This window comes from Brassica rapa, chromosome A08 (assembly GCF_000309985.2).
Source record: "Brassica rapa cultivar Chiifu-401-42 chromosome A08, CAAS_Brap_v3.01, whole genome shotgun sequence".
NCBI lineage: Eukaryota > Viridiplantae > Streptophyta > Magnoliopsida > Brassicales > Brassicaceae > Brassica > Brassica rapa.
In genome coordinates this window covers 9,733,283-9,754,647 of record NC_024802.2, presented here as the reverse complement: position 1 = coordinate 9,754,647, position 21,365 = coordinate 9,733,283, and the positions used below count along the sequence as shown (strand labels likewise).

The window sequence follows — 21,365 nt, the reverse complement described above, 5'->3', positions numbered from 1 at the left end:
ATATAAAGTATACCAAACCAAACATAGATGCAATAAAAGAAATTACTAAAGTTCTAAGTAGGGCAATATACTCTTTTAGATGTTAGTCTTTAGTGAAATATATATATATATATATATATATATATATATATATATATATATATATATATATATATATAAGCTGACTAACTTTTATAAGGAAATTGATTACATTATTGTTTCTTACAATAAATTTTTCAAAGGAATTATATTTAGTTTGAATTAATAAATCCTTAACATAATAAAGAAAATAGTGGCCAAAAAACGTAAAAATTAAAAATATTACACAGAAATTTAAATATATTTAATAAATAGATACTTTATTAAAAAAATATTTTGTAACACTTTAGTAATTTCCCTTTTTGATTATACTTAAACATATACAATCAATTACTAATCATGAAAATTATAAGATTCATTTTTTCATGGTAAATATATTAACCATGCATGACAAAATCAATCAATATTGTAATGCTTAAATATCACAACTGAAAATCTCAAATTATCATGATCTATTCTATTATTTAAATGTTTAACAATGATTTAATGTGAAATAATTTTAAAATATCAGAAGTTAAAAAAAAATGTATAGCATACAATCCGCGCTACGCGCGGATAAACGATCTAGTAGTATTAACGATGTTAGATTCGGGCCGTGCGCACTGTACAATATATTCCTGCTCCGATCGCAATATTACGTCTTCCAACGGTAACTTTCAGACATAAAGTCAAAATTTTATTGTCTAATAATCACAAAACACGTGTCCCAAAACATGACCCCAACGGTCGTTTTTTTTTTCTCGATCTTAACCCAAAATATAAAAGGGGACCCAATGATTCAAAGAAAAAGAAAAGCAAAAAAAAAAAAAGATCAGAAAAAAAAACTTAAGAAGGTAAGCAAAAATGGCGAGAAGAAGTCAAGAAGAAGAAGAAGAAAAGGAGAATTTTCCTCTTATTACAACAAAAACAGTCGAATACTTACAACCAGTAATGCGTCGAGAGCTACTCCGCAAATTTCCAGACAACTCTGCTTTTGGATTCGACTACGCACAGAGCTCTCTCTGGTCTCCTCTATTGCCTCGAAACTACGCAAGCCCTTCTGATCTAGACTCTGACACTTTCGTTTGTAGGAACCTTGAGCTCGGAGAGTTTCTGGAAAGCAAGAAGCAGATGAAGATCTCAATGAAAAAGAAAAACAAAAAGAAGAAGTTAGTGAAACTAGACATGTCTTCGATCAAGAGTGACGATTCTCCTAAAGTTGGCTGCTTTTCTCTTCCCACCAAGGTACATTACATACAAACCTTAGAATCTTAGATGTCTCTGTTTTTATATATTAATTATTGTGGGTATTGTTTAGGGATGGGATGGTTTACTAAAGGTAGCTTCAAAACACTTCAAGAAATCGAAAAAGAAGAGAGACCCAGTCGCTGATGTCAAGCTTCTCAACTTCTGCAAATGCTGAAAGTTCAATTTACGTACCACTTCAATGTTAATTCTATGTTGTTGGTTCTTTTGCTCATATGCTTCACATGCAAGTCACAATATTTGGATATATGGGTTGATTTTGTTTTGTTTTATTCGCTTATCTGTTTTGTAAACCATTGGAGTGTTTTGATCATACACAGTTCCCTGCTGCATTTGAGTCTTATTAGTAACAAGTAGAGATGAAAGCAGAATTTTGCTTACTTGACAGAATAAACAAAGCCTTATTAGTTCAATATGGACGTTTTTGAATCAATTTAGTCATGATCCCCTGGATGTAAATCACTTTTAAGAAGGTAAAAAGAATAACAAACGAACATGAAATAAAAACCAGATCTAACTTTTTCAAATGCATTGCATAAATTTCAAATTTTCTTGTTGGGTTGTGTAATGGGCCACGAGTGGGTCTTTTTTTAGTGGAAGTTTTGCTCTCTATGGACTTCAATACAAAAGATGTTGACTAAAAAGAATGAAAACAGTAAAAAAAAAAACGAAAAACTAATGGTGAAAATAACAGTATATTAATTACCGTATAAGTGAACACGTGTCAGTCTAGTCACTAATCGTCTTTGCTAATGCAATCTGTGTCGATCGATATGCTTGCTGCTTGTGGTGACCATGTTCAGTGGTAGATAAGAATTAATCACCTATAAAGAAAGAAAGAAGGACAAGATGTTCAATCTTCTTCAAAGTTTACATCTTTCCGCTTCATGCGAAGATGGCAGCCATGTCTTTCCTTTCCGCTGTTCCTTCGAGCTCCTTCCATGGCGGTCTTCATCTGGGTAAGAGCGATCCCTGCCTCTTCGGTTCCTACCCTCAAACCGGGAATACTCAGAGACCTTCTCTTTCCATCAGGTGGGTTTGGGTTTCTCCTCTTTCGATTTCACCTTTAGATTAGTGATCGATTGATGAAATTTTGAAGCTCTCTGCTTCAGTCTATAGATATGGAAATAGCTTTCATAGATTTTTATTGTGTATACGTGAAGAACAGAACCAAGAAAGTAAGAGACTTGTTTTGTTAGTAATGGAGTTTGGTTTTGTGGGTGACGACATTTTTTTAGGTGCCAATCTACTAATACCAAGGACCCAAAGAGTAGTAATATTCTGGACAATGCGAGCAACCTGTTTACAAACCTGTTAAGCGGTGGAAGTTTGGGGTCAATGCCCACTGCTGAAGGAGCTGTCTCTGATCTATTTGGGAAGCCTCTCTTCTTATCGCTCTACGACTGGTTCATGGAGGTATGTATATGCTCTTATCTTAATATGAAATTATCAACTTTTGTTTTGATTCCGTGATGATCTTTGATTCTGAAGCATGGAGGAGTGTATAAACTTGCGTTTGGTCCAAAGGCCTTTGTTGTCATCTCTGATCCTATTGTTGCAAGGCATGTCCTCAGAGAAAACGCATTTTCTTATGACAAGGTAACATAATCATTTGTTTTCTGTTTTGGGTACCATCAAGTAACTTCCTTTGTGTGTGTTTGCTTTAGGGAGTTCTTGCTGAGATCTTGGAGCCCATCATGGGGAAAGGGTTGATACCTGCTGACCTTGACACCTGGAAGTTAAGAAGAAGAGGTAAAAGCTGGTTTTGTTAATCTATCTGCTTATGGGCCCCATTGATGATCAATCTGTGTTTGATGCAGCTATAACTCCTGCGTTCCATGCATTGTATCTTGAAGCCATGGTCAAAGTATTCAGCGACTGTTCCGAGAAAATGATACTTAAATCCGAGAAACTCTTGAGGGAGAAAGAAGTCTCAAGAGGAGAGGGGGACACAGAGATCGAGTTGGATCTTGAAGCAGAGTTCTCGAGTTTGGCTCTTGATATTATAGGGCTTAGCGTCTTCAACTACGACTTTGGCTCTGTCACAAAAGAGTCCCCTGTCATTAAGGTTTTCTTTTTTTAATATTTTCTTTGAATTAGTCTCTCTGTAGCAAAAGCTGGTTGGTCCCTTGTTGAATCGTTTATGTTAACATCAACAGGCGGTTTATGGAACTCTTTTCGAGGCAGAGCATCGGTCTACTTTCTACTTTCCCTATTGGAACTTTCCGCCAGCCAGATGGATCGTTCCGAGGCAGAGAAAGTTCCAAAGCGATCTCAAGATCATAAACGATTGCCTTGATGGACTCATTCAAAATGCAAAAGAGACAAGACAGGAAACAGATGTAGAGAAGCTCCAGCAACGTGACTACTCTAATCTCAAGGATGCAAGTCTTTTACGGTTCTTGGTGGATATGCGTGGTGTTGATATTGATGACCGACAGGCAAGACTATATTAATTACTGTTTAACGATCTTGTTATCATTTTCTGATTATGGTTTTGTCTTCAACAGCTGAGGGATGACTTAATGACTATGCTAATTGCTGGTCACGAGACAACCGCAGCTGTTCTTACTTGGGCTGTTTACCTTCTTGCACAAGTATCCACTTAAAGTGTCTTATTCCTTTTTTCCCATGACTGCTTAAATAGCTCATTATACAGTTGTTTAGCATTCTGCTTTTATATTCACAGAGTCCTGCAAAAATTAGGAAAGCTCAAGCAGAGATTGATGCTGTGCTTGGTGACGGTGCACCTACTTATGAATCGTTGAAAAAGCTCGAGTACGTTCACTTATAAATTATCTTTCTTTTGATCTGTATTTCGATCATTGACTGCTTTGCTCAATGCTTCTGCAGGTACATACGACTCATCGTTGTAGAATCCCTTCGTCTCTATCCTCAGCCGCCTCTGCTCATCAGACGCACTCTTAAACCAGAAACCTTGCCTGGTATGCTTTCATTAACATACAAAGGTGAAAAGGAAGGTCAAAGATCTCTAACTCTCCATGTCTTGCATATGCAGGAGGATACAAAGGTGAAAAGGAAGGTCATAAAGTTCCAAAAGGGACTGATATCTTCATTTCTGTAAGTGGTATCTTTCTATATTCGTTTATGATTCTGTCAGTGGAACCTGCTTTTTGTTTAATTATCTATATTTTTTAACATTCAGGTGTACAATCTCCATAGATCTCCATACTTTTGGGATAACCCACAAGAGTTTGAGCCTGAGAGGTTCTTAAGAAAAAAGGAGAGCAATGGCATTGAAGGCTGGGCTGGCTTTGATCCATCTCGAAGCCCTGGTGCACTTTACCCCAACGAGGTGAACATCCAAAACTTGCAAAATCCAGTCTTTCCCTTAAGCCATTGTCTTATAGTTTGCTTCTGGACTTAGCTCTATTCTGCTTTGTAACAAGACTATTGTCTCCTTTGGTGAGAACAGATCATAGCAGACTTTGCATTCTTACCATTTGGTGGAGGGCCAAGGAAATGCATTGGAGACCAGTTTGCACTAATGGAGTCGACCGTGGCACTAGCTATGTTGCTGCAGAAATTCGACGTGGAGCTGCGTGGACCGCCAGAGTCTGTTGAACTCGTGAGCGGCGCTACAATCCATGCCAAGAATGGGATGTGGTGTAAACTTAAGAGAAGATCAAAATGAAATGAGAGAGGCAAGAAAACACCATTTGTGTGTGTTGTATTGGTGAAATAGTGAAACTTGTTACTTACAAGAGAGGGGGATCAGGATGTATTATTTTGATACAATATCATATCTTATTACAGGTTCAAAAGCAACCTCCTAACCCAAGATCAAAACATTTGATTAGAGGTTCATGCAAGCTTCTATGTTATCATCTTGTACTTCTCTGTCTGATGTGCACAATCACATAAGACATAAAGAGATGCATCTAAGCATGGTATTGGGAAAGTGCTGATGATGAAATAGCAGAAGGCTATGACAAATGTTTCTTTTAATTGACAGAGAATACATTTTATTCACGTTCACTTGGATCATTCATACATCATTGTTACAAATAGGAGTAGTATTTCTATTCAAATACATGGATAATGATTAATAAAGGTAAGGGAAATACACAAAGCTTACACTGAAGTAGATACGCAACAAGTGAAGGAAATACAAATCAAATGTTTCTTTTTTTTTTTTTTGAACAAACATAAATCAAATGTTTCAAAGGGAAGAAGTGAAGCTATAAGAAGAATAACGCGAAATTCCATTGTTATAAGGGCGGCTAGGTGGCCATGTTCTACTAGAACCCAGGGCAGAAACTCCCTGGGTCAAGGCGATATTCTTGAATTTCACTAATATAAAATGTCCGATTTAATCTCCAGAAATGAAATTTTCCGTCACACTCAATCAATATATGACCAGACAAGATTTTGTGTTTCTAAATCGATCAAGTGACCGTCCATTACCTTATTTCTTCTTTTCAAACGTTCACCAACTTAGCTCAATTGTGATTGTTATGCCTGGTGACTGTGTTTGGTTTGATTTAGCCTAACTTATTTATTCTTTTGTGTGTTGTGTAGTGAGATTAGTTTTGCGAGATTATAAACGTAAAACGAAGAGATATCCAAATTATTTTTTAACTAGCACACATAAGAGACTTATGGGGGCCTAAGATTGGATACATATGTTACAGAAATGCTTATGAGTAATAAAGACAGAGACGCCAAATTATTCAATCATAACCAACATTTCAGCCACTTTAATACAGTCCCATTATATACAGAAACCAATCTAAAATGTTGTTTTCTTGTCATTGCAATTCACAAAGAGGAGTTTGAATTTTCGCACAAGGAAGGATTGGCATTATTAGAGATAGGTGAAATACACAAGGCTTACATTAAAGTAGATACACAACAAGTCAAGGAGATAGAGATGAAATGTTTCAAGGGGAAGAGGTGAAGCTATAAGAAGAATAAGATACAGTACCAAATTGCCAGCTAGTGTGGATTTGCTCCGCCTTTGCAGCATCACCTGCTGCACCCATTGCAACGTGTAATGGGTAGAAATGCTCTGGCCATGGATGCGCCATTTTCGCATTTGGAGCTTTCTTTTCCCACTCATTCACATCTCCATATCTACGAAAACATAAGCCATCATCAATGGTCCTTCCAAAATTAACCAGAAAATGATTAAAAGATTTGTAACTGCATACCTTCCTTGAAGGAGAGAATCTCTGAGCCAATGATCAAACTCCAAAGCCCAAGGAACCGGTGAGCCATTAGGGATGCTAAATTCAAGCTTCTTCAAGTTATGAGTGGCACTTCCAGATCCAATGATAAGAACACCTTCTTCTTTCAGTGGAGCCAATGCTTTGCCCATGTTGTAATGGTAAGTCCCACTTTGAGATGACTGAACAGAGAGTTGACAAACAGGTATATCCGCCTCTGGATACATCAACATAAGAGGAACCCAAGCTCCATGATCAAGTCCTCTCTCTGTATCTTCATCAACACGCTTCATTCCTCCTGCCCCCATTAGCAATTCTTTAACCTTTTTCCCCAGTTCAATAGCTCCTGGTGCTTCATACTTCAGCTGCAAGCGTCAAATTCATAAAAACATGAAACTATCGATGAATTTCTTTAAAGATCTGCTATCTGATTACGGTTTAGGATAAGCCTAACATTGAGAATTAATGTTATAGAATCAGGTTCAGACAAAAGTTAGGGTTTTCTTTGGTAAGAAAGAGGAAGGGAGAGATAGAATGACCTTGTAAATGGGATCAGGGAAACCATTAAAATCGTAGATGGTGGAGTTGCGGAGAACAGTGTTGACAGTTGGAAACTCGGTGTCCCAGTGTGCGGAGATTATCAAGATCGATTTGGGTTTATGTTGAAGAACTTTTTCGGACCATGACTTGAAGAACTGTCTTGCCTCCAAAGTGTCATCTATGCTCAACCTGGGAGATCCATGCGATAAATAAAATGTTTGATTCACTTTCTCCATTGCGTATCTCTCTCAACTCTCTGTGTGTTCTTGATGATTGTTCCCTCTCTTTCAAACGTTTTACCAACTCCCACCTGAGACCTGACCCAGCTTAGTACTTTTGCTTTTGTTTCTCTCTCATTATTATTTTTTTCGGTGGGAGAAAGACCATGCCGTGTCAAAGGGGCCACACCCACCTGACCCAACTCGGTAAATATAATCCATACAAAACGCAAAAGCTTAGATTTGCAATCTCATGGGTGAGCAGTGACTTGATTCTGTAGATATCTTTGCTATAAAAGAAATCATTAGAATAAATATTTAGTAACCTATATTCCTAATCGAAAAGTAATTTATCTGTACTAAAGTAGAGATTTTTCTCTTTCTTAGTGAAAAGGGATTTTACTGACACATGTCCTTATATATTTTCCATGAAAACTCACAGCTTTGTTAAATCAACAAATTATCGATGGATGTTAGGCTTTTGGGGTCTGAATTTGTTTCTAAACTCCCCAAGTACTAATACTCACTACTCTCTCACAAAAAAAACACATTTGTTTATACCTATAGTGAATGTAGCTCAGACTATAATCTACCGCCTTTTTTTTTTTTTTTTGACGTCAAACGGCCATTCTATTACTCAAACTTGAGGTGGTCTGGGTAACCAGACCGGAATAGAACAACCAATAAAAAATAACTCCCTATGAAAAGTTCTTGCAGTCTTAGCTAAAAAATCTGAGGATTGATTGCGCACTCGTGGCACATAGATGATCTCGAATTCCGGGAAACAAATCTGCAGGGTCTCTATTTTTTCCAGTTCTGTCGCGAAGCTTGGCCACTCCTGAGGTTCCTTTATCATGGCGATTAGTTCTTTGCAGTCTGTTCCAAATCTCTGGCACGGTGAGTGTTGAAGCATATTCTCCATCGCCCATCGCAGTGCTTCTACCTCCGAGTGTAGTGCTGATTCACAACGAGTGAAATTTCGTGTTCCCATAAGTTGCACGTTTTCCGCACTGTCAGTCCAGATCCATCCACATCCACTAAATCTGTCAGAAGCTGTCCACGATCCATCTAGCATGCAAATATTACCCAAACTTATGGCTTGGTTCACCTCATTATCGTTGGCATGTCCTACTGGTGCAATCATCTCATTTGCATTAAACCATGCTTGGCATTCACTCTCTGCATGTCGAACAAGTTCCAAAGGATCTCTATCTATACCTCTGAAAAGTTTATCATTGCGAGCCTTCCAAATATACCATATTATCCAAGGATAAGGATCCCTATCTTGGTCCGGCTGAATGATGGCATTCTTCCTCCAGAATAAATAATCCATGTTTGTGTAGACGCTCGCCAGTGGAAATATCCCTGGACTTGTAGGGGTTGCTGATAAGGACCATACTTGGAGAGCTGGTGGGCATTCAAATATTGCATGAGTTACGGATTCATCTGTTTCTCCACACCTCGGGCAATAATTATCACACCTCATATTCCGCCTGACTAGGTTCCTCGTCAGTGCCACCTGTCCCGTTATCAATTGCCAAATAAGATGGCACATCTTTCTTGGCGCTTTCAGCTTCCAAGCAAAGGCTTGAAGCTTTGTGATACTTGGTTCCAGCACTATTTTTTCCTCTTCTGACTTCAATAGATTCTGAGCAACCCAGTATCCAGATTTAACCGTATACTGTCCATTTCTCGTGTAACTCCAGCAGAATGTATCACGGCGATGGCTAGAGCTTATGGCCATACTACGGATGAGTGGTATGTCTCCAAGCTGAACATAATCCTCTAGTAATCCTACATCCCATTCCTTCATTTCCTGGTTAATCAGATCACTAACTCTCATATTCGGATGCATCACTGGCGCTACAGGTGCAGCTGGTCTAGCAGGCGTCGTTGGGATCCACGGATCCTCCCATACCTTGACCTCATAACCAGAATGAATCTTCTGTCTAATCCCCAGACTCAAAAGTTTCCTTGCAGCGTAAATGCTTGTCCACACATATGATGGGCTGCTTGCCGAGATTGTCCTTATCGGCGAGGTCATCCTATAATATCTGCCCTTCATCACTCGGGCAACCAGAGAATCAGGGTATTGGACCAATCTCCATAATTGCTTTGCCAAAAGTGCTAGATTAAACTCATGAATTAAGCGGAATCCGATCCCGCCCTCTTCTTTAGGTAAACAAACCTTTTCCCATTTCGCCCAGTGTATACCTCTCTTTGGTGGGTTCGAGCTCCACCAGAATTGTGCAATGGCACTAGCAAGATTCTCACAAATCTCCAATGGGAGCAGAAATGTCGACATAACGTATGTTGGCAGCGCGAGCAAAATGGATTTGATCATAACCTCTCTTCCTCCTTTTGAGAGCCATCTCCCAGTCCAACCATTTACTCTATGCATCAGGTTATCTTTTAGAAATGCAAAGAGTTTGCATTTAGAGCCACTAATATCCTCTGGGATTCCCAAATATTTCCCCATCCCACCATCATTATGTATTCCAAGTACATCTTTGATCTCTTGCCTAGTAGCTGCATTAATCCTCTTACCAAAGAGTAAGGAAGATTTGTCAAAGTTAATACATTGACCAGATGCTTTGCCATATTTCCTGACTACTTTCATTACTTCTTCACATTCACGGGGCTCCGCCTTACAGAAGAAAAGGCTATCATCAGCAAAGAGAAGGTGAGATACCGAAGGACATGCGCGTGTGACACGCATCCCTGTTATCTTCTCTTGATTCTCTGCATGATTAAGAAGGCAAACGAGCGCTTCCGTGCATAGAATAAAAATGAAAGGAGACAAAGGATCTCCTTGACGCATGCCTCTACCTGGAACAATATTTCCCCTTGGCTGCCCATTCATAAGAACTTTGTACTTTACCGACGTAATGCATCTCATAATCCAGGTGATCCATGTTTCAGCGAATCCCATCTTTCTCATCACAGCTTCAATAAACGACCACTCCATCCTATCGTATGCTTTACTCATATCTGTCTTGATGACCATCTTTTTATTACGTCCGCTCGGCTTAGTTCGTAGTGCATGAAACATTTCTTGAGCAATCATAATATTATCTGAAATCTGTCTTCCAGCTACAAAGGCTGACTGGGTTTCAGATATCAACCCTGGCAAGATTTTCTTTAATCTCTGGCATAAGACCTTAGAGACAATCTTATAGCTTACATTGCACAAACTTATGGGTCTGAATTGCGCCATATCGTTAGGCTTAGGTATCTTTGGGATGAGACAAATATTTGTATCATTCAGCCCATTAGCAATACTCCCTTCGAAGAGGAATTTATTAACCATAAGAGTTAAATCATCTTTAACTATATCCCAAAACTTCTGATAGAAAAGCGCAGTCATCCCGTCTGGCCCCGGTGCCTTATCCGGATACATGGCAAAGAGGGCTAGCTTGACTTCCCATTCAGAGACAGGAGCCGTAAGGCTATCATTCATTGCACCCGTAACCGTCGTAGGAACTTCAGATAGCGCCTCTTCAATTTCTTCTGGAATAGATGACTCGAAGATTTGCCTAAAATAGCTAGTAGCAATGGCTACCAGTCCTTCCTCATCCTCCACTACGTCACCATTTGCGTCCAGAAGTTGCGTGATTTTATTCCTCGCTCTCCGTTGCTTCGTTAAGGCATGGAAGAATTTTGTGTTTCTGTCTCCCTCTCTCAGCCAAAACACTATACTCTTCTGTTTTCAAAACATTTCTTCTGCTTTGAGAGCATCAGAGAGCTCCTTCAACGCTGCAGCAATTTCCTCGGTCGTTGCATCATTGTCAGCATATAAGCCTTCTACTTTCTCCTTTAGCTCCTCCACTAGCTTTGCCGAGTTGATATTATGTTGCCTCCTCCACTCACTCAAGGCTTTTCGACAGCTGGATATATGTTCCATTATATTCGCATCGGGGTGGAGATCAGGAGATTTCCATCCCTCTAGAATGACCTGCCTTAGTTCCTCATTATCTAGCCATCTTCTATCAAATTTAAATTTCTTTGATCTCCTCGTTGGCTTTGTGAGTATATTTGCGAGAATCGGCCGATGGTCCGATCCCCATAGCCTCATGTACTTTATAGTGGAGTGTGGAAACTTCTCATGCCAATCAGCATTTCCTACTGCTCTGTCCAAATGGCATCTAACAGTTACACGTCCTGCTCTCTTCCCTACCCATGAAAGCATGTTTCCTGTAAAAGGAAACTCCAACATCCCACAATCTATAAGCATTTGCTTGAAAGGTAGGAAAGAGCTATCAGTATGCTGTCTCCCTCCTTCCTTTTCATTATGACCCAAAATTTTATTAAAATCACCTATCATGAACCAAGGTCCAGTTCTAGTTGTTGAGAAACGCGTAAGACGTTCCCAAACTTGGTCTCTTCTTTCCAAAACAGGTTCACCATAAACAAACGTCATGAACACTTTTATTCCATCAATGACTGCCTCAATGTCAATCATTCTGTTATTTGAAAATAAAACATTAACTTGAAATTCATCCATAAAAAATAAAGCTAAACCTCCGCTGAGTCCAAGTGGATCAACAGTAAACAAATGATCAAATCCTAAGTCGGCTTGAATGTTTTGCAACAGCAGCCTTCGGTTCTTCGTCTCAGAAAGGAACACAAGTCCTGGGCGATGCTTCTGACACATCTCCTTAAGGCGTCGAACTGTGAGGTCATTCCCTATCCCTCTACAGTTCCAACTGAGCGTCTTCATTTAAAATGTGTGGATGAGTTTATGGAATTCATCAAACCATCATGTTTGAGCGTCTTCATTTAAAATGTGTTGCATGCCTACTTCGATGCTTGTCACCCCCCTCGACATGTGCCCGAGACGACGTCGAGCGCCTACTTGGAGACCCCCTACGAAGGATCTCAAACTTCCTGTTCTTGATGCCCAAAGGGGCATTACGTTTACCTCCATGTTTCTTGGTCCTCGTGGACTTCATACCTTCGCTAGTTCCCTTATCCTCAGTTGCATCCTGGAGGTTGTTCCCTTCCATCTCCATGAGATCAATTGCTAAGAGATCGTCTCCGTCTATATCATCTTCAAAGCCATCAGTCGATTGTTCTACCAATTCCATATCACTTAAAGCCCCAATGATCTGATCATCAGCACTAGGAGGGTCCTGTCCATCGAATGGAGAGAAAGCTAAAGCTCGACCTTCGCCTTTGTTCCTGACAGTCACATTATCCTCCATTGGACGGTCCAGTCGTGAAGGAGTGACAATAGCACTTGCTATCTTCCTTGTGCCTTGGGACCCGCTACACTTATTGTCCTCGGAACTATGTATCACCAAAGCCAGCGAACGTGACGATTGTTCGTATGAAACAACCGCATCATCCTTGCCCGTGACCCTTGACCTAGGTTTAGACCTCCACACAGGCCTTTGTGGGCGGTCATAAGGAACCGTTCCACTTCGAGATCCTCCATGCCGAGAGCTTCTTGGATGTTCATCCCTACGTCGGATGATTCGATCTGCGTGACCCTTCCTCCCATCGTTTCCATTCCAGCGATTATCATACCATGAACGTGACTGCAGCCCACGTTCCTCACGTTGATTACCTCTATCATCAACATCATTTTCGTTATAATGATAACGATCATTAAGCCTTGGATTGTGAGGAGTGGAGATGTGGGCAAGAGGCCGATCTCTATCCATCGAGGATTGAGAAGAGCGATGACTTTCAGCCTGCACATTACGGTTCAGGTGTTGTCGAGCATTCTGTTCCTGTGGCGTCTGCACTCGCGAGAAAACATCACGCCGTTCCATAGGTTGTATCCGTGTTCTAACATCCGTTGTTGGACAATAGTCCTTCTCATGAGTGAGCATTCCGCAAGTTGAGCAGTGCTTGAACAACTTATCATATTTGATCTCTAGAGTAACTTCATCTCCTTTGTACTCCACTTTCCTTGAAAACTTCAGAGGCTTACGAGAGTCAATATCAATCAGCATACGACCCTCAGTCAACTCCAGCGTGTCAACATGCCCAAGTCGTCCTCCAATATTGCGGAGATTACCATCAGTCCATAGATGTAGTGGGAAGCCAACAAGCTGAAGCCAAAAGGGGACAATCCATGGATAGTCATCATGTACTATCGGCTCCCATCGAACCAGGACAAACATGCAAAAATTGAAATGGAAAGGACCTTGTCGAAGGACAAAGTTAAGGTCTTCCTCATTCATAAAATTGAACAGAAACTTTCCGTTGCCAATATCATTTGCTGTTATTCTCTCAGACAGGCCCCATTGGGAAGGCATCTTTTTTAGCAATTTTTCTACATTTTGTTTCTTTGGGTTGAGGATCTTCCCAATCAGAGTCATGTTAAACTCCTTGATAACGAAAGAGGTCTCGCTATCCACAAGCTTGATCGGTGCATCGTCGTCTTCATAAAGGATTCCCTTCCCTTTCATACCCGCATAGTGTGCGGAGCGATTACGGATCAAGGATCCCATCTAATGAGATGAGAACAAGAGTAGCCTGAACAAAGGTTCGAGCCGGTGAGGATACACCAATGAGTGTATGATTATAGCCTGAGCAAGCCGTAAGAGATGAGGCGTGGATCGGGGCCGTAGTAATCAGATATGAGAACTGTGGATACACCAAAGAGTGTATGATTAAAGCCTGAGCGAGCCGTAAGATCGGGGGCTGTAGGTCCGAAGCGTGGCTGAAAAACGTGATTCAGAAACGAAGAAACGATGCTGTGACAAGAAGACGTGTACGAGACGGCAGTGGAAAGGCTCTCCAGTACCACCGTGGGAGCGCCTCGAAGCAGAGAGTGTCGGGTAGTCTCCCCTGCGTTGATGCAGAGCCCGCCGAGGGCAGGATCGTCGTCAAGACGATGTGGATCTTGAGATCGCCTTTTGCATCCCCTCCAGAGCGGCTAGGTTAGTTTCCTATAATCTACCACCTTAACTAGAGCTATTAACTCTATTATATATTTTGAAAATAAAGTAGAGTTTTGAAGTCATTACGGTAGAATAGAGGAATGTGCATACATATAAATATATATTCACACAGTTGGTATATTGCATAAATTAAATATATGGATATTAGCTTCCTCTTCAACTTTTTTAAAGAGTAACATATATAGATCGTAGATATAGAGTTGAGTATTGTATAAATATGGTAGACACTAGACAGAGACCCAAAAGCTTGCCTAAAAGAAAAATAACCCCCACACAATTAAAAAAAAAAAAAAAATCATAACATAGAGGGCCATCAATGTGATGTACTACTTGACTTCTAGACTGCTAATTGTTTGCCTAAATTTTGGCTTATTTATTTGTGTAAGATATTTTAAATTCAACGGCTAAAATAAGTTACAATCAACCCAATTAATTATAGGATTTTTAATGCAAAAACTCTTCAATTAAGTTTATTTCGGATAAAAACCCCTCAATTAAAGATTTACCGTACAATAAGACCACCTCCATTGGTTAGAGTCCTTAATGGATTCTTAAAATTAATTTAATAGTTAATTATGTACTTTATGAAGTTTAAAACTCATATTAATGTAATTAGTTGTGTGAAGGTCCAATGGAAGAATCTCTACGAGGTTTTTAACTTTTTTTTTTTGAAATTAAATTTAAATATTACAAAACTTATAAATTATTGGATTTTATAACATTTAAACAAATATGGCATAAAACATATGAAAAATAGAAATACAAATTTATATAACGAATTTAACATTCCGGTGAGCTTCATATGTTCAATGAAGTTAACATTCCGAGACAAGTTGGAGAAGACATACAACAAATCTGCAAGTTCAGTAACAAACAAGAGTCACAATTGTGTAACAAAAGATCAAGAATGTCATTAGAGTCTCAACTAACCATTTTGTAACAAAAAACATAATGTATTGTCTTATCACGGACTCAAAGAATTCGAATTTTCACCTTGATTTCATAGACGGTTTTGGAGAAAGAGAGCAACTAATGTATAGTGTTTTCATATGTTTTTAGCTATTAATTTTGATCAATTTTAATGTTTAGAAGTTGCATTTAGGTGTCATTAGATGTTGCATTTGTACATATTTCATAAAGAGAGGGCTGGAAAACACAATTTGAAGTTTTAGGACAGTTTTGAGGACTTTTCTATAACAAACAGAAGTTTTTGGGGTCAAACCGTAATTTGTTAAAAACTCAAGGATCAAAGATGCAAATCAGCAGAAATCAGCCATGGCTGAACGAGAGTTGCAGAACGCTCTTGGAAACCCAGATTCGTCGATCCGTCACGCACGACCATTTCATGAAGATCAACAACAACGAGGAACGACGACAAATTTTTTGAGAAAGAAAACAAAAAGCATGACCAAGAGAGGCGACCAATACCAAGAGGGCACGTATAGGTTCTTATCAATTCCAAAAGCCCTATTTTAGGGAGCGGTTCCTCTTGTTTTATCCTTTATTTATTTATTTTTTTTGTTTTTTAAAACCTCTTTTAAGAATATCAGATATTTTGCATTTGATTGAATTTAAAATTTAGATTTGCATTCAAATTCATTTTGGATTATTTTTGGAAACTGCCCCAAAATATTTAGTGTATAAATACTTATCAATTTTGGTTTTAGTTTGAGCCTTAAATTAAGTTTGGTTGGGTTCTTTTGTCCATTCCTTGACATAGTATGCAAAGTAGTATTTATTAATATGGATCATCTTCTTTTATTGGGAACTTTTATTTAGTACAGTAGGTAGAAAAAGCTCCTTATCTATGGAGCAAGTAGTATGAGGAGACATGAAGATGATCTTGATAATGGGTATTTCATGCATCTGCGAACTTCTTCTTCTTCTCGAAGGTGAGGCTGGAGCGGAGAAAATCTTTCTTGGGAAGGTCCTTGGTGATAATGAACTTCTTATACCATTTGCCAGACTGTTTGAGGTCTCTATCAGTGATATTATTCCAATCAATGTAACTGAGTCCGAATCTGACGGTAAATCCTTTGCAGAATTCATAATTATCCCCAAGAGACCACGCAAAGTATCCTTTTACGTTGACATGGTTCTCCCTAAAAGCAGGACCAGTGAATGAGAGTACAGTCCGCTTGATTACCTGATATATAACACTGGAATGAGAGTAGCATCAACCAGGGGCGAAGCCAGACACAATATTCAATGGGTGCACATCTAGTATAATTAAAATAAATGTGAAAAGGGGTATCGAACTTGAGACATCAATGGGTGCACAAGACACTCTAATCATCTTTCCTAGCTGATCTTTTTGAAAATTTACATACTAAATTTAAAATATCAATAAAATTAGGGGTGCACGTGCCCCCATTGGTCATGCACTGGCTACGCCCCTGGCATCAACTCACTTGATTACTTTACTGAGAAAATAGAGATGACTGCAGAGATAATCAATCCGCTTGCAATCTAACTTAGCGGCCTCACGGGGTTCATCACCCGGGGTACTGAATCCTAATTAAATCGTCATATCATGAAAAATTCCACAATATTTTTGTGTCAATTTCTTGAACCAAATTTAAATCACATGTAGAGATGAATTTAGAGATAAACAATAGAACTTACCATTCTCGGTTACATAGATTAACGGGTTATAATACTTGGTTTTGAAATAGTCCATTACGTAAGAAATGCCTTCTGGGTAGTAATAGGTGTTTTTGGCCGCATCAACTTTGTCTTCAGTGAACTTAGAAATGAAAGCAAACAAAAGCAATCAGAAAACTGAACATTGCTTCAAAATAAATGAAAGAATATGGGTGTATGGATCATATGCATAAATACCAGTGGACCAATGGCATGACCATTTATATCACGATCTGTAAACACAAAGATGATATAATTAATGGTCACAAAGTACTTAAAAGGAAGGTTGTAAATAAATGAAATTATATGGAGTGGTACATGTGAGTGTTACGCCTGCGTCCATCATGGCAGTGTGATTAGCCCAATCAACATGATTAGGACTTGGCTGGACATACTGAGTGACATAATAGTTGAGACCAAGAAAATCATATGAACCCTTTACGAGTTTGGATTCTTCTGGAGTGAACGATGGAAGCCGTTTACCCACAGTGTCTATCATGATTTGAGGGTATGCTCCGTTTGTTAGCGGCCCCATGAACCTGATGTGGATACATATGTTTTTTCATCAATTTGTATATACATAAGATAATACTAATAAAATTATTTCATTTTGTAAACATATACCATCCCAAGAAGAATTCTTTCATCCTCTCGGTTGCAGCTTTGCTTTCTGGATCATTGTTATCATACGGAAGAAACCATCTAGTTATCATCACAGGTCCAATCTTACCTCCTTGATGCTGTGGTCATGCAGATATTATATACACAATAATATGATTAAATCATAGATTACACATTATACAAATTAATGGAGAAATCACCTTATAATTTTTCCTATAAAGATCGACCACCGTGGCATGAGCCAGAAGCTGGTGATGTGCAACAATATAGGGTTCAGTTGAAGAATTTCCGCCGTAACATGTAGGGTCAAGAGCTCGAGAACATCGACCGGGTGCATCTGATCCAAATCCATAGCCTCTAGTAGGCACTGTGTAGAGCTGGTTAATCGTGATCCAGTTCGTTACATTAGCACCAAATTCTTGGAAACATAGATCTGCGTAATCTTTGAAATCATTTCTGCGAATATTACATAATTGTCATTTCATTAGTCCTAGAACAAATCTTTATATGTTGTCATCTTTAATAAACAGCTCCGCATACATTATCTGGGGGTCCAAGAAACCTTCATACTCATCTTGTAGTGCTTGAGGAAGGTCCCAGTGAAAGAGCGTAACAAAAGGAGTTATGCCCTTCTCAACGAGGCGATTTATGAGTCCGCGGTAGTAGTTAACACCTTCTTGGTTTACACCCCTGCTCCTCTTTCCTCCTGTTCATATAAATGTACACTATATTTACTTTTTCTAAATAATCACAATCGAAGATTACGATATATATATATACATACATGTATATTATATACATGGATCTATAATGTTTACATACTTGGAATGATTCTTGACCACGCAATGGAAAATCTGTAGCCAGTAGCATTGAGTTCGACCAGCGCCTCTATATCTTTCTGCAGTTTATATATACAATCGCATGTCAATCCACACGTAGCTGGTAGATTATTCAGTGAGTAATATTAGTTAGCATATATATATATATATATACCCTAGACTATATTTGAGAAGTGATTTTGTATATGTGTCATCACTACATTAACTTTCACAAAAAATATGACATGGCGTAAAAGAAATATGACATGACATAAATCTAATTGTGACATGTAAAATTTACTATATTTAGATTTATGTTTTTGGTAAGATTTCTTAAATATAATAATGATGATTTTCTATATACGGATTTATATTTTTGGAAAAGTTTCATAATATAGTAAAAACTAATAAATTTTATATCAAAAATATTTTTTCTCAGTAAATATTCATTTTGGTAAGTATTCATAATTTCTATATGTTTTTACGATACCTAATAAGTTTCATAATATAGTAATAACTAATAAATTTTATATCAAAAATATTTTTTCTCAGTAAATATTCATTTTATGATACCTAATAATTTTTCTATATCTATTAAAATAATATGTTTTTATATATAAGTCCTAAATAATAATTACGAATATTAAAATTTTACATCAATATATGAATCATATTTTTATTATTAAAATAAGTGTACATATAGAAATATTTAAAAATGGTAATTAAATAAAGAATAATATAATAAAGTAACTTTTCAATTATTTTTATCAAAAGTTAAATAATGAAAATTAAAAGATCAAAGTAAACTTGAATAAATCAAACTAAAAACAATTACATTATGATTTTATTTTTTAAACTAATAAAAGTAAAACTAGATTTTGACCCGCGCTTAGAAAACGCGGGTTTTGTTTGTTTTTCATTTATTAATCGAAAACTGATTTATAAACTACTATTATTTTTTGTTTCGAACTATAACAATTGAGTTTTTAGGTTTTTTTCTTTAAAATATGGTATTTGTTCGAAATATGGTAGTTGTTCTATAATAATGTTTGAGTTTTAATATTTGTTTTCATATCCGGCTTAGATTCATGGTTGAACCTATAGACCCGATACATTGTATGTAATCCGGTTCAGATTTAATGAAAAATTAGTTAATTAAAAATCTGATATCACCAGGTAAAAAACCCAAAAACTCACTATTAACCTGCGATCTGATACCATTGATCCGATAAAACACAAAATATCTGATAGTATTTTTTTTTCAAATGATTAAATTACTCATATATTTTTTAATATTACATAAATTAGTGATTCCTTAGAATTTCATGAAATTTTATTATGTTATCCAAATAAAAAATGATAATATAAAAAATCTTATTGATATGACAATATTAGTTTATTTCTGTTATTAATAACCTATTATATGTTTGTGTTTTTATTTTAGATTTAAATTTTGATTTTAAGATAGTTTTTAAAATATTGTTGAACACTCTTAATATAACATTATACATGGAAAAACGATATTCAAATATGTATATGATACATGGTGTAAGATATATGATTTTGGTTTGTATTGAAAATCTTTATAATATTCAAATGATCTCATTTTGAATATTGATACGTATATTTAAGAAAATAATATTTTTATGTTCGTTAGTTTATTTATAGTTCATAATATATTTATACTTATATTAAATTTAAAGTTAGTATATCTTTTAAATATATATATAGGCACATTATTTATAGATCCATTTAGGTGTATATGTATACCCAAAACCAAAAGACTTAAATACCATTAATGAATTTTATTAATCTCTTGTAAAAATAAGGGTATTTTTGAGAAAAAAAATATAATTTTCATTAATAGGTATAAGTTAGGAATGATCTTGTTTTAATGGTATTGATATAAAAATAGAAAATTTTGTTTATATATAATATTTTTAAATATTTTATATATAGTATATATATATATATATAAGTCATATCATATGACTCATATGTATATATTGAATAATTTACCTCCCAATACGAATATGAGTCACAAGTAGTGTCTCCATTTCCATGATCGGACCCTGATTTGTCTGATAGTAAATGAATACATAACTATAAGTGTATAGAAACATATAAGAGACATTATACATATGTAACCATGCAAACGACAAACTTGGATATCGGTGAGTGAAGCCATCCCAAACGTTAAGTCCACGACCTACGCCACCTTCTATCTGAAATAAATAAATAAATAGAAACAACCATGCAACGTATTAGTGTTTTTAATGATTTACTATATACGTCAAATGTGAAGTCTGGCAACACAATAATAATTAATGGTTGAATTGTTACATGCCTGGTAAGCAGAAGATGCAACGCCGAAGATGAAGTCTTTTTCGAAACTGCCACTGTTGAATTGATCAGTATGACCACATGTTGACAGTGTTTCTTTGCAAGTAATTTCTTCATCAGCTTTGCAAGTCGCCACAGCTAGAAGAAAAACTAATGTGAGCCCAATATGCTTCATGATTAATTTGTAGATGTATGTGTTTGTGTTGTATGGAACATTGTACCAATCAATGGGTTTATATAGCCTTCGCAAAGAAAAGTGACGTGTACATTTTCTTGTCTTATAGTCTTGATTGATATTTTGGGAGAGGTTTCGCTGAATGGAACCCGTGGCTTTTTACGGTGGCTTGCTCTTCAAATCATTTCAGTGAGAAAAACGTTGGATTGTTTGTCGCAGTAGTGATTGGTTAATTCATTATTACTATCATTTTGAAAAAAAATTGTAAATAGCAATGAGGTAGATTTTATTTAATAGAACGAAAAATTCCTAATTAGCTCTTAGCTAATAAGAAAAACTTTTGATAAATTCTCGAATGAGTTTTAGCTTGTTATTTTTCTAGTGGGGAAACCAGAAGATGTGATTGTAGTAAAATTCAAAAGTTTATATAGCGAGTAGATTGACATAGGCAAGAAACAGACATTGACTGTTATGTTTTTTTAAGTGACAATATAATATCACAAGTTTTGGGTTTGGACCAATGGTAGCCTTGAGAGTTAGTAAGACACTGTATAAATCTTTTGGCCTAGTTTTGTGGAGAG

The 21,365-nt window shown here is 37.1% G+C and overlaps 4 protein-coding genes across 5 annotated transcripts; 2 read left to right on the top strand and 2 right to left on the bottom strand.

The window, feature by feature from the left end:
• The first annotated feature begins 168 nt into the window (after nucleotides 1–168).
• On the top strand, nucleotides 169–1,655 carry LOC103833501. Of its 2 annotated transcripts, XM_009109584.3 has the most exons (3): nucleotides 169–1,082; nucleotides 1,149–1,302; nucleotides 1,376–1,655. In XM_009109584.3, exons 1-3 carry the CDS (start codon nucleotides 922–924, stop codon nucleotides 1,478–1,480), a joined length of 420 nt encoding a protein of 139 aa, XP_009107832.1. In that variant the 5' UTR covers nucleotides 169–921; the 3' UTR covers nucleotides 1,481–1,655. The 2 variants fall into 2 exon arrangements, with proteins under 2 accessions (XP_009107832.1, XP_009107831.1); XM_009109583.3 differs by having other exon boundaries at nucleotides 192–1,302.
• Nucleotides 1,656–2,097: 442 nt separating this feature from the next.
• On the top strand, nucleotides 2,098–5,135 carry LOC103833500 (cytochrome P450 97B3, chloroplastic). The gene is made up of 12 exons (XM_009109581.3): nucleotides 2,098–2,355; nucleotides 2,562–2,739; nucleotides 2,815–2,922; nucleotides 2,991–3,075; nucleotides 3,144–3,391; nucleotides 3,483–3,764; nucleotides 3,834–3,920; nucleotides 4,013–4,101; nucleotides 4,177–4,268; nucleotides 4,343–4,404; nucleotides 4,490–4,639; nucleotides 4,760–5,135. The coding sequence occupies exons 1-12, from the start codon at nucleotides 2,219–2,221 to the stop codon at nucleotides 4,976–4,978; spliced, it is 1,737 nt and encodes a 578-aa protein (XP_009107829.1). The 5' UTR covers nucleotides 2,098–2,218; the 3' UTR covers nucleotides 4,979–5,135.
• An 878-nt stretch (nucleotides 5,136–6,013) lies between these two features.
• On the bottom strand, nucleotides 6,014–15,668 carry LOC103833499 (extradiol ring-cleavage dioxygenase). Its single transcript, XM_009109580.3, has 4 exons — nucleotides 14,187–15,668; nucleotides 7,052–7,866; nucleotides 6,498–6,877; nucleotides 6,014–6,420 (listed from the first exon to the last, which is right to left on the bottom strand). The coding sequence occupies exons 2-4, from the start codon at nucleotides 7,286–7,288 to the stop codon at nucleotides 6,228–6,230; spliced, it is 810 nt and encodes a 269-aa protein (XP_009107828.1). The 5' UTR covers nucleotides 7,289–7,866; nucleotides 14,187–15,668; the 3' UTR covers nucleotides 6,014–6,227.
• A 238-nt stretch (nucleotides 15,669–15,906) lies between these two features.
• LOC103833558 (myrosinase MA1) lies at nucleotides 15,907–20,978 on the bottom strand. The gene is made up of 12 exons (XM_033277813.1): nucleotides 20,614–20,978; nucleotides 20,431–20,491; nucleotides 20,286–20,347; nucleotides 18,271–18,346; nucleotides 17,989–18,154; nucleotides 17,649–17,904; nucleotides 17,452–17,567; nucleotides 17,146–17,366; nucleotides 17,026–17,060; nucleotides 16,810–16,930; nucleotides 16,596–16,698; nucleotides 15,907–16,286 (listed from the first exon to the last, which is right to left on the bottom strand). Exons 1-12 carry the CDS (start codon nucleotides 20,782–20,784, stop codon nucleotides 16,043–16,045), a joined length of 1,632 nt encoding a protein of 543 aa, XP_033133704.1. The 5' UTR covers nucleotides 20,785–20,978; the 3' UTR covers nucleotides 15,907–16,042.
• Between the last annotated feature and the right edge of the window lie 387 nt (nucleotides 20,979–21,365).

Coding starts and splice junctions, on each gene's coding strand:
- LOC103833501 (XM_009109583.3), top strand. CDS start 922: ATGGCGAGAAGAAGTCAAGAAGAAGAAGAAGAAAAGGAGAATTTTCCT. Junction 1,303..1,375: donor GCTTTTCTCTTCCCACCAAG/GTACATTACATA, acceptor GGTATTGTTTAG/GGATGGGATGGTTTACTAAA.
- LOC103833499 (XM_009109580.3), bottom strand. CDS start 7,288: ATGGAGAAAGTGAATCAAACATTTTATTTATCGCATGGATCTCCCAGG. Junction 6,878..7,051: donor TCCCTGATCCCATTTACAAG/GTCATTCTATCT, acceptor TGACGCTTGCAG/CTGAAGTATGAAGCACCAGG. Junction 6,421..6,497: donor GATTCTCTCCTTCAAGGAAG/GTATGCAGTTAC, acceptor ATGTTTTCGTAG/ATATGGAGATGTGAATGAGT.
- LOC103833500 (XM_009109581.3), top strand. CDS start 2,219: ATGGCAGCCATGTCTTTCCTTTCCGCTGTTCCTTCGAGCTCCTTCCAT. Junction 2,356..2,561: donor AGACCTTCTCTTTCCATCAG/GTGGGTTTGGGT, acceptor ACATTTTTTTAG/GTGCCAATCTACTAATACCA. Junction 3,921..4,012: donor CTGTTTACCTTCTTGCACAA/GTATCCACTTAA, acceptor TTATATTCACAG/AGTCCTGCAAAAATTAGGAA.
- LOC103833558 (XM_033277813.1), bottom strand. CDS start 20,784: ATGAAGCATATTGGGCTCACATTAGTTTTTCTTCTAGCTGTGGCGACT. Junction 20,492..20,613: donor TTGCATCTTCTGCTTACCAG/GCATGTAACAAT, acceptor TATTTATTTCAG/ATAGAAGGTGGCGTAGGTCG. Junction 20,348..20,430: donor CTTCACTCACCGATATCCAA/GTTTGTCGTTTG, acceptor ATTTACTATCAG/ACAAATCAGGGTCCGATCAT.